This window comes from Apodemus sylvaticus, chromosome 10, assembly GCF_947179515.1.
Source record: "Apodemus sylvaticus chromosome 10, mApoSyl1.1, whole genome shotgun sequence".
Taxonomy (NCBI): Eukaryota; Metazoa; Chordata; class Mammalia; order Rodentia; family Muridae; genus Apodemus; species Apodemus sylvaticus.
Window position 1 is genome coordinate 108,460,517 of NC_067481.1, and position 12,584 is coordinate 108,473,100.

Sequence of the window (12,584 nt, forward strand, 5' to 3'; positions counted from 1 at the left end):
TAAGGACCTTTGGAAGAGCAGCCAGTGCTCTTAACCACTGAGCCATCTTTTGAGCTTAAATCTAGCTCTTGTAAGGGATGCAAGCAAGCAAGTACTCTACCAACCCAGCTGTCCTTGGCTCCCAACTCTGGAGATATTTGTGGGATGTTTTTAAAGTAAGAGTTTCTGTATAGCCCTCCCTGCCTGTCCTGGAACTAGAGATATAGACCAGACTGGTATCAAACTCATAGATACCTGCCTGCCTCTGCCTCTGCCTCTGCCTCTGCCTCCTAAGAGCTGGCATTATAGGCATACTCCATTATACCTGGCCTGGGGTGTTATGTCTCTTATTTTCTCACAGTATGAGAGCCTCCTGAGGTGGTACTAGGAATCAAGCACATCTGTTTTTTTTTTTTTTTTAAAGATTTATTTGTTTATTTCATGTATATTTGTATATTGAGTACACTGTTGCTATCTTTAGACATACCAGAAGAAGGCATCAGATCCTCACCAAAGATGGTTGTGAGCCACCATGTAGTTGGGATTTGAACTCAGGACCTCTAGAAGAGCAGTCAGTCCTCTTAAGAGGTACCTTAAGAGCTGAGCTACCTCTCCAGCCCTCAAGCACATGTCTTTTAAAAGAACAGCAAACTCTCTTAGCTGCTGAGCCTTCTCTCCAGCCCTTAATTATAGAGAGAGAGAGAGTGTGTGTGTGTGTGTGTGTGTGTGTGTGTGTGTGTGTACTTACTTGGACTTGATGCAGTGTTCACAGAGGTTGGAGGACAACCTGAGGGAGTTTGTTTTCTTCTGCTTGGGTTCTAGGCTTTAAGCATAGTTAAGTGAGCCACCTTTTGGTTCCTAACCAAACTTTATAACCCAGAGTTTTAAAAAATATAGGTTTGGGCTTTCTCCTTTTAGGAAAACAAAATGAAAGCCACAAGAGATTCCCCAGCCCTATTTTGGGTAACTATTTTGTAGAGCCTACACAATCCAGAGAAAATTGGTCCAAAAGCTAACCTCCGTCTTAATGAAACCTGAGTATTCCTAGCTTTAGAAAACAGTCTCTAAGCAGGGTGGTGGTAGCTCACACCTTTAATCCCAGCATTTGGGAGGCAGAGGCAGGCAGATTTCTGAGTCTGAGGCCAGCCTGGTCTACAGAGTGAGTTCTAGGACAGCCAGGGCTATACAGAGAAACCCTGTCTCAAAAAACCAACCCCCCACAAAACAAACAAACAAACAAACAAACAAACAAAAACCAAAAAAGAAAACAGTCTCTCCGAGCCGGTGGAGGGCCTGCCTTTTGCTAAGAAGCCTGTTGGCAGTTATTCCTCTATTGAAGCTTGCATTTGGGTGGCTGATGAACACATGCTTTGTATTCATAGTAAGAACCCCTGGGGAGTTCCAAGGAGTGTGGATAAACTCTGGTTTTTGGAAATCAGAAACCTTAATATACAAGTAAAAAAGTACGATTTTATATTGGCTATCTATTCCTGGATATGGTGCTTGCTCTTAAGTATGGTTTGAAAGGCCTTCAGAGAAACTGATTTTTCCTTTATAGGGGGGAGGGGGAGATAGCTTTTCTTTCTGCCAGCTCTTCTGCGTAGTTCCTGAGCCCTGAGGGGAGAGGTTTGATGCACACAACTCATTTAGGATTGAGTGGCCAAAGGTCTCTCACTCTCTGCACGTTGTCAAGACGTGGGTCTCTGTATGCATTCCCCATCTTACTGCAGGAAGCTTCTCTTATGACGAATGAGTGGGATAAGTAGAGCAGAATGTTATTAAGAATCATTTTATGGCTTCATCTTCTAGCCAAACAGTCGAATTTGGTTTTCTGTTAAGTCAATGGTCTATCTAATCTCAGGTTCTTGGCTGCCTAAGCAATCAGGCACAGATTCCATCTCCTGGGTAGGCCATAAATTTAATCGGATGGTGGTTGGCTACTTCAACAACTGTGCTGCTTTTGTTTGCTTCCGTGCATCCTGCAGGCAGGTCCTCTTGTAGCTAGATGGAAGGTTTGAAGCTGGGTGCTGCTCACGTCTCTCCTTTGGTAGATAGAGTCTTCTTGTTCTGTGCACACTAATCAGCAGAGGGCGGGGCCGAGGTGGGCACCACTCAGTGCTTTGTTCAGTCAGATGGCAAGTGTTAGCTTTAGCTATCAGGCCTGATCATCAGTTTGTGCACAGCAACTCATAGGCTTGGCAATTGCTTTTTTTTTTTTTTTTTTTTTTTGAGAGTTTCTTTGGACAACAATTGAACAACCCAAACAGTGCGTTACAACAGAGATGTAACCTATTCCTGGCTGTGGAGGTTTCCCGTTGTGTTGAAAGATGAACAGTTGTGGGTTTGTCTTCCCTGATATTTAGTGCCTCCATTTGGGCTTCTTTCAGATGTGTATGTATTTTTAGAAGCTTCTGTTGTAGTAGGTTTTATATGACCCTTTAACTGGCTTACAGTGTTAGCTGTCCCTCCTTTACCCTGTTCCCTCCCTCTCTCCACGTAATCCTCCCATTCCTGCGTCCTCGTCTTGTTGTATATATTCTAGTTTATTCCTTTATATCTGACCTCTGTGGTTATATTGAAGCCTATTGAAGGCTTAAACGCTTCCATGTCCACATATGATTTTGTCTTTGGGGTTTGAGTTATGACTCTTAGATGATTTTTTCCTAGAGCCATCTATTTACCTGTAAATTTAATAACTTTTTTCTTTCTTTTCTTTCTTTCTCTTTGTTCTCTTTTTTCCACAGCTGAATCAGTTTTGTAAGTGTACTGCATTTTCCTTATCCGTTCATCTGTCGATGGCATTTGAGCTGTTTCTAGGTCTAGCTGCTATGAACAGATCAGCAGTGAGCATGCATGATCAAGTGTCTCACATAGGGTGCAGAGTCCTCTAGGTAGATGCTCAGGAGTGAGGCAGATCTAGTCCAGCTGCCCGAGGAGCCACCACACTGATTTCCATCCTGACTGTGAAATCTGTAAGCCTCAGCATTGGAGAGCGCTTTCCTGCCCCTGCATCTGCGCCAGTGAGAGCTTACCATTGTCTTACTGATCTCAGCCATTGTGACTGGTCTAGAATGAAATCTTGTGTAGTTTTGACTTGTGTCTCCTCCATGACTAAGGCTCCTTGCACATTTTTTTAGGTGCTTCTTCGCCACTTATGTTTTATCTTTCCTGTTTAATTATGTGTCCTATTTTTAAATTGGGTTGTTTTCTTAATGTCCAGGTTTTGGGTTTGGAGGTCTTTATGTATTTTAGATAGTAACCGTTTTTCAGATGTGTAATTGGTGTAAGTTCTTTTCCCATTCTGTAGTCTTCCACTTTGTCCAAATAACTGGATTCTTTGCTGCACAGGTTTTTATTTTTTTTGTTTTTTTTTTTTTGTTTTTTTTTTTTTTTTGATTTTTTTAAATTTGCATTTCAAATGATTTCCTCTTTTCAGGACCCCCACTCCCCGAAAGTCACATAAGCCCCCTTCTGTCCCCGTTCTCCCATCCACCCCTTCCCACTTCCCTGTTTTGGTTTTGCCCTATACTACTACACTGAGTCTTTCCAGAACCAGGGGCCACTCCTCCGTTCTTCTTGTACCTCATTTGATGTGTGGATTATGTCGTGGGTATTCCAATTTTCTAGACTAATATCCAATTATTAGTGAGGCTGCACAGGTTTTTAATTCCATGAAGTCTCATTTATTGTTCTTAGTGCCTATTCTATCAGTTCCTGTGCCGATGAGTTCAACATTATTCCCCACTCCCTCTTCTGTTGCATTTAAGGTATCTGGCCTTATATGGAAATCTTTGATTCATTTGTGGTTGAGTTTTGTGCAGGGATTAATAGAGATTCATTACACTCTTCCACACAGGCCTGCAGCCACCCAGTCTGACTTGGCAGCATAACTGTTGAGGATGCTCTTTTTCCAGTGTGCATCTCTAGCTTTCCTTTTTTTGGGGGGTGGTGGGGGAGTTCCTAGGTATGTGGTCTTCAATTTGATTCCATTGATAAACATTTCTGTTTGTCAATACCATGCAGTTTTTATTACTGTAGCTCGTAGAATACTTTGAGATTGGGAATAGTGATACCTCTTGCAGTTCTACGTGTGTGTGTGTGTGTGTGTGTGTGTGTGTGTGTGTGTGTCTGTATGTCTGTGTTGTGTGTCCATATGAAGCTGGAAGTTCTGTGGAGACTTGAATTGATCTCTAGGATTGCTGTTCTCACTGTATTCCTTCTGCTGATCATGGGCATGGGAGAACTTTGCATCTTGTGGTATTTTCTTCAATGTCTTAGAAGTTTTTCACTTGCTTGGTTACGTTCACCCCAAGGTTTTTTTAATTGAAGGCATAACTTTCTTTCTTTTTCTTTTTTTTTTTTTTTTGTTTTTTCGAGACAGGGTTTCTCTGTGTAGCCCTGACTGTCCTGGAACTCACTCTGTAGACCAGGCTGGCCTCAGAAATCTGCCTGTCTCTGCCTCCCAAGTGCTGGGATTAAAGATGTGGGCCACCACTGCCCTACAGAAGGCATAACTTTCATGTTTTGAGCTGTTGTCATTATTTCATTCCACTATCTGTGTGTTCAGGACTTCATTAAGGAATTTATTCATATCAATCTGTTCCTTAATGTCTTTGAGCATATGCATAATTGCTGCTTTACAGTCTCTGTGTGTGCTTCTGCTGTTCTGTTTCTCTGCAGGCTGCAGGCTCTGGCGGAGGTGTGTTGTTTCGGGTGGTAAAGGCTGTGTTATGGCATTGCTGTCTGGGCCTTGGGGTTTGAGGTGATTGATCTCCTCAGATTCTTGGTGTTGATAGCTGGTCTTGTCTTTGAGGAGATATTCTGTCCTTTGGTGTCTGTTGCCCTCTGGCTCTTAGGGAAGTGATGGGTTGTCTGATAGTGAGTGCCTCTGGAGGTGGGTGTGTAGTACAGAAGAAGGAATAGAGACGGGCTAAAAGAGAAGGCTTCTAAAAGAGAGGGGGCTTCTGGAAAGACATACCTGTGGTCCTGCTTACACTAGAGATGGGGTCCACAGGGGGGTGGAGGTGTGCCAGGGGATCCTGGAAGTATGTCACATTATGTCACAGAATTGGAGACAGGGATGATGACACGTCTGGGGGGGCCTTGCATCTGAAGGGGAAGGTCCTCTGAGGGTGAGAATGGAGAGATCTTAATGGAGGGCAGCGTGATTCATCCACCTGAGTCCTCGCCCAGAACTCTTGGGGGCCTTTGGGATAGAAAGTGTTTCTAGGTATGGGAGCTGATATGAAGGAATAACACAAAAGGATGGGGTGGGAGGAGCGTTGAGTCTGCTAGGTTTTGCTTTTAAATAAAAACCATGACTGTAACTACATTGTTAGGTGATACCTCAGGGTGCCGAGAGCTAGAAAATTGTAGAATTTTCCATGTCGAATCACATTAGGACAGTGGAGGCCGGTGATTGGACAGGAAAACAGAGGCAGAGCTAGGAGTTGGAGGGGACAGAGGTCACTGGAGGAGAAGGGAGGGAATCGACACGACTTCGGATGTGGACCTGCGTGACATTTGCTATCCACAAATAGCTATGTTTTTATAAGGCTAGAGATGTTGAGATAAAACGTTTATCATTATCAGGGCTCTTAAATCACTATACTGACATCTTGTAATTGTGCTATTATTATACATGAATCTGATTGCCTAATTAAGCTTTAAGGGTTTTGATTTACTTGGTTACTGGAATGTGGGTTTGTTGATTAAAGGGGTTTGTGACAGAGAGAAATCACAGCTAGTGGGGAGAGATAGCTTGGTGCTGAGCCCCCCTCCCCAGGACATGCTGTTGAGGCCTGGTGGGGCAGGAGAGATGGCAGGTTTACTTTTTTAGTATTTCCAACAATAGAATATCTTCAACAGTAGAAAGATTAAGCTAGCAGTCTCTCTTATTACAGGGATTTGCAGAAGCATTTTTGGAACATCTCTGGAAAAAGTTGCAGGATCCAAATAACCCTGCTATCATCAGGCAAGCTGCTGCAAATTACATTGGAAGCTTTTTGGCCAGAGCTAAATTTATTCCTCTTATGTAAGTAACCTAATTTTCTAAATGCCTTCTTTTGTTGTTGTTTTAAGGTTTATTTATTTATTTATTTTATGTGAGTACACTCTCGTTCTCTTCAGACACTCTAGAAGAGGGCTTCAGATCCCATGATTTCTGGGAATTGAACTCAGGAACTCTGGAAGAGCAGTTAGTGCTATTAACCGCAGAGCCATCTCTTCAGCCCTCCAAATACTTTTTAATGTTTTGCTTTAGGAAGATTATAGTATTTTCTTAAGTCAAAGTCTTATGCTTTTGGTTTGTCTTTGTAAAACAAGGGGAAAATCTATTCACTGCAATGCAAGATGTCTATTTCTAAGAAGCAGCTTGAGAAGGGGAGAGCTTCATTATGGATAAGAAGTCAGGAGGCTTTTAGAAAGCTGTTCACGTGGTGTTCCTGAGAAGCCTGCTTGTCTGTCTTCATGGATAGCACGCTGTTGTAGATTGTTTTGATTCTTTTTGTAGGTTTGTCATTTTTCACTTGCTTTCCAAGTCACTTGTGTCTGTTTGACCTGAGGAAAACCCTTTTTAAGGTAATTAGGTGTGGGGTGGAGGCCAGTTTCTTCAGGGCTCCAGAAGCTATCTTTCAGCAGAGATGCTGTTAACCTATCCCCTGGTCAACTGAAAGGCTGGCTTCACCTTTTGAGTGCAGACCAGACCCTTAGCCACACGCCCTTCCGGCTTGGGCGCTGGTCTGGAGGGCTGGGCTGAGCTGGAGACATGCAGCTCTGTCCCTGCAAGTACAGTATTTTCTGTTTTGCTTTATTGTATTTTTCTGAAACAAAGTCTTGCTCTGCAAGTCAGGCCCTAAGACCTCTTGTTCTATAAAAGATAGTACTGCCTCACCTTAAAATTGGAAGGTATCCTTGAATCCCAGCACTTGGGAGGCAGAGGCAGGTGGATTTCTGAGGTCAAGGACAGCCAGGGCTACATAGAGAAACTCTGTCCAAAATCAAACAGAAAACCGCAACAGAAAGCCGGAAGGCAGCTTCCAACTACCACCCTCCCCCCACTTTGCTCTGCTTATGGGTAAGGGTTTCAGTGAGTGGTTTTGTTTGCTCATTTGTTTTTGCTTTGTTTTCTTTATTATTATTATTTTCTTTATTTCTTTTTTGTGATGGGGATGGACCCTAAGACCTCATGCATGTTAAGCAGTTGCCTGCCAGCCCATAGGTAGTATTTGAGCCTTCTGTAATGGATAGTGAAAGACAAGTGTTTCTGTTTCTAGCTTTCTGATAAAATCAATAACCCTGACTTTTTTTTCTCTTTCTAGCACTGTAAAGACATGCCTGGATCTTTTGGTTAACTGGCTGCACATGTACCTTAATAACCAGGATTCGGGGACCAAGGCTTTTTGTGACATTGCACTCCATGGACCATTTTATTCAGCCTGCCAAGCTGTGTTCTACACTTTTGTTTTTAGACACAAGCAGCTTTTGAGTGGAAACTTGAAGGAAGGTCAGTTGTGTGGGTTCATGCTGGGTTTTCTTATTGTGCTTACACCTTAGGGCACTGCTGCTGGTCTTGAGCATGTCGGCTTTTGACCTGTGCAGGTGTTGTCTTCAGACCTGGGATCTGAGGACCTGATAGAATGGGGCGGAGTGGAGTCTAATGTAGACAACCTTCCTTCCGTTTCAGTGTGCTTTTTGTTGTTGTTGTTGTTTTGTTTGGTTGGTTGGTTGGTTTTTCGAGACAGGGTTTCTCTTTGTAGCCCTTGCTGTCCTGGAACTCACTCTGTAGACCAGGCTGGCCTCGAACTCAGAATTATAGATTATAGGCGTGTGCCACCACCGCCCGGCTTCAGTATGCTTTTATACAGGAGTGTAACACACAGAGCAGTGAACCAAAGACGGTGGCTTGAGTTCAGAAACACATGATCAGAAAAACATGTAAATAAGGCAGTAAGCACATAATACTATCCTTATATGTTATAAGCATAGAACATATGCTAAATATGAACAGACAGAGCAGCCCTTTCCCAGGACTTTCTCAGGACAGAACAATCGAAGCACAATGACCTGGCAGGTACCATAGATTATGTCTGGGAGAGCACAAAAGCAAGGCAGAAGCCATATCCAGACTCATGGTCCACTGACCAGATTGTGTTCTATAGCTATGTTCTGACATCCAACAGGAATAAACCTGTTTTATAAATTGAATGTAAATGTTTGTCATGGGAGGCACTGAATTATCTCCAACAACAATCCAGGGAACAAAATGCACCTGAGGTAAATGGCCCTCTGCCATTTTCCCTGGAACCTCTCTCACAGTTCCCCAAGGCACTGTTCACTATGGGTCATTCTGTTGAAAGCAGTCATACTTATTTTTAAAAGTGTGATGGGATTGGGGGTGATTTGTCACCACAGAGCATCTGTGACGTCGTGAACCTAGAAGGGAGTTCTGGGCTCACTTCAAGGATGAACAGTTTTGCTGGGTGGTGGCGGCGCATGCCTTTAATCCCAGCACTTGGGAGGCAGAGGCAGGCGGATTTCAAGCACTGTCTCTGACTTCCCTCCTTTGAGCTCTTTCTGCTGTCTTTCCTCATGGCCTTGTTTTGCCCCAGGACAATGTTCCTCCTAGGCCAGTGGTTCTTAATCTTCTTAGTGCTGCGACCTTGCAACGCATTTCATGCTGAGGTGACCCCAGCCACAAATATTTTCATTATTACTTCATAACTGTAATTTTGCTATTTTTATGAATCGTAAAGTAAATAACTGTTTTCCAACAATCTTAGGTGGCTCCTGTGAAATGGTCCTTTGACCCCTCCACAGGGTCATGACCTGCAGGTTCAGAACCATTGTCTTAGGCCTTATCACATGCTTGTAGTTTTCTAACTACAGGGGCTATGTATGGATTAAGGGGTTGTGTCTGCACTCCAGTGGAGGTGTGCTTGTGTGTGTGTGCGCGTGCGCACGTGCACATGTACATGGGCTCACTTGCATGTTTGCTCTGTGTGTGTGTGTAAGAGAGAAAGTGACAGACAGACACTATGTCTATTTGTGTCTGTGTGTATTTGTGTTTGCTACCTTGCCTAAGCCTTCCAAGGGTTGAGATTATAGTTGTGTGCAATATCTAGCTTCATTTATGTGATTTTTGAATATATATATATATATATATATACATACACACACACAAATATACACACACATATATTATTTATAATATAATTTATTAATATATTAGGTTTATTAACTTTATTTTCTGTGTATGGATATTTTGTTTGCATGTATGTCTGTGCATCATGTGTGTGCCTGGTGCCCATGGAGGTCATAAGAGGGCATCAGACCCCTGAAATTGGAGCCCCAGGCAGAACTGAGCTTGGTCTTCTGCTCATAGCTGCTGGGCCATCTATCTCTCCATGCCTATGTAATCGTAAATTGGTAATTTTAATTACCAACTTAATTGGTAGGTAAGAAAACCAGACATGAATTGGCCTGCTTGGTTCAAAATAATAAATGTATCTGCATTTTATTTTAAAAAATATCTTTTGAAGTGATTTCACTATGGAGCCCAGGTTGGCTTCAATTCATAATGCTTCTACCTCAGCCTGGGCTAGGATTCTTTTGTAGGAGGGAATTCATTAGCTCTTAGAGAAAGTCTTATGTTAGGATGGCTGAGGGAGAGGGAGGAAATACAGTCAGTAACACGCAACCTTAGAATGGTGCTGGGCCCCACTACTAAGGAAGACACATGAGCTGGACCGGGTCTCCGGTGCCTGTCAGGAGTCAGCTTCTGTGGTCTCCTGTGTACACTCAGACTGCTCTGAGCTTACAGATGCTGACTCCAGGTTGCCGTGTTTCGTTCATTCAATAGGAACTTGTTTGTTTTTTTCAGAAAAGTTGAACTGGATACCAGCAGTTGGCTTGTTTATAATCTCTTTATTTTGGGGTGTGGTGTACTAGGGCTCAAGCCCATCTTAAGCAAGTGCCCTACCACAGAGCCCTTAAATTGGTTTTTTACATATGTAATAATTTGTGCTTTTAAAGCTATCTTAACCCCTCCCCTCTTTTAATCAAAGGTCTGCAGTATCTTCAGAGTCTCAATTTTGAGCGCATTGTGCTGAGCCAGCTGAACCCGCTGAAGACCTGCCTGCCGTCAGTGGTTGATTTCTTCGCTGCTGTCACAAAGTGAGTCCTTTGCATTCTCCTTTATGGACATTGAAAATATCAAGGGGTGGAGCTTGGTGCTGACTGCCGTTTGCTCTGTAGCACCTCTGTGCCTGAGCAGCCTAAGTGGTCTTGTTGTTTTATCTGCATTTTGGCGGTGACCTCAGGCCCTCCCCTCCCTCCCCCCATGGCGGTCCTTCACCCGCTCTGTTGCCTGTCCCACAGTAAATACCAGCTTGTGTTCTGCTACACCATCATGGAGAGGAACAGTCGCCAGATGCTCCCCGTTATTCGAAGTACAGCTGGTGGAGACTCTGTGCAGACATGCACCAACCCACTGGACACTTTCTTTCCCTTTGACCCTTGTGTGCTTAAAAGGTAGGTCCCCTCTCTTCCCAAGGCTGGGCTTGAGAGTTGCTCTGTTCTCAGTGGGCTTACTGTGAATTTGGCGACGGTGAACGTCAACGTCGCAGACTGCCCCACAGGCACCATTCTGTGCTCATGGTTTTCTGAGCCTGGGGGGCGGGGGCGGGGGCGGGGGGCGGGGGGCGGGGGCGGGGGCGGTACCGAGGCCTTTTTTGGCTTGTTTTGCTTTGTTTTATTTTGTTTTTAAACTGGTTGGTTTAAATGGATTAGTCTGTGGGTGAGTGAATCCAGGTTTCCAGGACAGAGAGGACACTGGCAGCTTTTGGCCTCCTAGGTTTCTGCCAACATTATCTTCCTTTGGAGTCCCATCCCAGTGTTTGTGGTTTATCTAGATGGATTGTCATTCTTAGTGTTTGTATGTTTTGCTAACTGCAGTTTCTTTCTTTCTTTTTTAAAGGGTTTGTTGGTTCGTGAGTGTTTTGCCTGCGTGTGTACATGTGTACCACAGCAAGTGCTCTTAATGACTGAACTAGCTCTCCAGCCCCAGACAGTTTATAAGCAGCTTTTCATGTTGCCTGGTCCCTAAGTCTTGACTGGCTGATATCATTGTAGTTTGTTTTTTAGACTTAACATTTAACAGATTCCTGTAGGAGTTCCAGACTATCAGTCTGTTTGTATACGTAATTATTTCTTGGTCACTGAGTGGGTCAGAAACAGTCTCCCTTGAAATCTGAGAGACAGAAGATAAAATTACTCACCTGTGTGACTGGGATCCTGATGATAAAGCCTCAGGACTCACCATAATTCCCTTGTCAACTGTAGTCTTTACTTCTGCTTTGGGATGTGGGTCTGAGAAGATAACCTAGGTGTTGGAAATTTTGGCTACATATTGACTTTGAAATACCATCCTTGGCAGGTCAAAGAAGTTCATTGATCCCATTTATCAGATTTGGGAAGACATGAGTACTGAAGAGCTGCAGGAGTTTAAGAAATCCACTAAAAAGGTAAACCTGGGGCGGAACATTGGTGAGGGTCTCCTGTAGTCACAGGCCTCAGTGTGCTTGGTAAGTGCTGCTTGCATCAAAGCCCTGCTGTAGTTGTGACAGGATCTGTGGAGCTCTGCCTCACTTCTTTCTGTCAATGGCACTTTCCTGCAGCCCTGGGCCTCCCTCTCCTCTCAGTGCTGTCACCGTCACACTAGGCCACTCTCTTCTTTTGTATGTATGTGTGTGACATCAGTTGCATACATGTGTATGGAAATCTTAGGGAGTAATCAGCTTATTTTCTTAGCTAGGATCTTTCATTGGCAGGCTGAATCTGGCTGAGTTCTCCTGAATCTGGCTAGCCAGTGAACCTAGGAATCTACCTGTCTCTGCCTCCCTAAGGCCAAGGGTCCAAGTGTATGTGTATTTGTTTTTTGGGAGGGGGGGGGAACAAGGTTTGTTTTTTGTAGTCCTGGCTGTTCTGGAACTGTAGATGAACCAGGTTGACCTCAACTCAGAGACCCACCTGCCTCTGCCTCCCAAGTGCTAGGAGTGCAACACTGCCTGGGCTTTATTTTCTTTTAAATAATCATGTACTTTCTATAATTACCTTGGGAGGTCAAAGTTGGTTGGAAATGAGCTTACCTCCAGCCTCAGTGTGGCCCAGTGGTAGCGTGCTTGACTAGCATGCTTGCGGTCCTGAGCTGCTTCATGGCATCCACGAGAGCTGTGCTGGCTCCTGGCTCATCCTAGGCACTTGGGAGGATCAAGAGTTTTTGAGGCCACTCTGCTACCTAGTGAGACCCTGTCTTGGGGCATGCAAGGGAGGGACTGAGAAGGAGAGTAGCTGAAAATAACTGTGGCCGGCGTCGTGATTGTAGCACGTGGAGGGGGTGCTGGAGGAGTGCTGGGGCTACAGGATGGGACCCTGTCTAAAACCAAACCCTCTAGGAAAGACCCCTGGAAAGGGCTGGTCAGCACCCCCCACGCCCCCAGTGGTCAGGACCCACAGGTTGAGCTCTGAGTTCTTGTTGGGTAAGACTTTGCTTGCTCCACAAACAGAAAGTGATCCTAGTAGAGTTTCACTACCCACAATCTGGTCAT

General features: G+C 44.3%; 1 protein-coding gene across 1 annotated transcript in view; it reads left to right on the forward strand.

Moving 5' to 3' along the window:
* The window catches only part of Rrn3 (RRN3 homolog, RNA polymerase I transcription factor), a gene marked incomplete at its 5' end in the record, with an annotated part of 34,732 nt that overhangs the window by 20,373 nt on the left and 1,775 nt on the right, over positions 1-12,584 (forward strand). Inside the window, 5 exons of the mRNA XM_052196010.1 lie at positions 5,883-6,013; positions 7,299-7,483; positions 10,044-10,152; positions 10,357-10,509; positions 11,414-11,501. Of these exons, the coding sequence (XP_052051970.1) occupies positions 5,883-6,013; positions 7,299-7,483; positions 10,044-10,152; positions 10,357-10,509; positions 11,414-11,501 (666 nt within the window). The remainder of the gene's footprint in view (positions 1-5,882; positions 6,014-7,298; positions 7,484-10,043; positions 10,153-10,356; positions 10,510-11,413; positions 11,502-12,584) is intronic.